The 669-nt window shown below is 59.9% G+C and overlaps 1 protein-coding gene across 1 annotated transcript; it reads left to right on the forward strand.

Annotated features, from left to right (window-relative positions):
- Window positions 1–62: 62 nt before the first annotated feature.
- Window positions 63–491, forward strand: LOC104384775 (tripartite motif-containing protein 52-like; the record flags this gene model as incomplete). Its single annotated transcript, XM_010005697.1, has 1 exon — window positions 63–491. A coding segment is annotated over exon 1 (429 nt), but the record flags the coding sequence as incomplete, so codon positions are not given.
- Window positions 492–669: the final 178 nt, after the last annotated feature.

Consider the following 669-nt stretch of genomic DNA (forward strand, 5'->3'; position numbering starts at 1 on the left):
CTCCTCCTCCTCCTCTTCTTCCTCCTCCTCTCCCAAGCTCAGTGACCTGCAGGACACAAGTCATGGCCTCCAGGTTTCTCCCAAGCAACCTCCAAGACGAAGCCACTTGCTCGGTCTGCCTGGAGTTCTTCAAGGACCCCGTGTCCATCGAGTGTGGCCACAACTTCTGCAGGGCCTGTATCCTGAAGAGCTGGAAGGAGCTGGAGGGGGATTTTCCCTGCCCCCAGTGCAGGGAGACCTTCCAGCAGCAGAACTTCAGGCCCAACAGGCAACTGGCCAACATGGCCGAGATCATCGGCCGCTTGGCCCGACGTGGGGAGGAGGAGGAGGAGAAGGAGGAGGGAGGTGGGGGGACCTGTTTGAAGCACAGAGAAGCCCTCAAGCTCTTCTGCAAGGATGACAGGAGGAGCATCTGTGTGGTGTGTGACAGGTCCCGGGAGCACCGGCCCCACGACGTGGTGCCCGTGGAGGAGGCGGCTGAGGAGTATGAGGTGGGTGCTTCTCCCTCCATCTCCCTCCTCCTTCATCTTCTCCTCCTTCTCCCTCCATCTCCCTCCTCTTTCATCTTCTCCTCCTTTCCTCCTTCTCCTCTTCCTTCGTCTTCTCCTCCTCCTCCTTCTCCCTTCTCCTCCTTCTCCCTCCTCCTCCTCCCTCCTCCTCCCTCCTCCT

This window comes from Chaetura pelagica, unplaced genomic scaffold (genome assembly GCF_000747805.2).
Source record: "Chaetura pelagica isolate M959 unplaced genomic scaffold, ChaPel_1.0 C11076059, whole genome shotgun sequence".
Lineage (NCBI taxonomy): Eukaryota > Metazoa > Chordata > Aves > Apodiformes > Apodidae > Chaetura > Chaetura pelagica.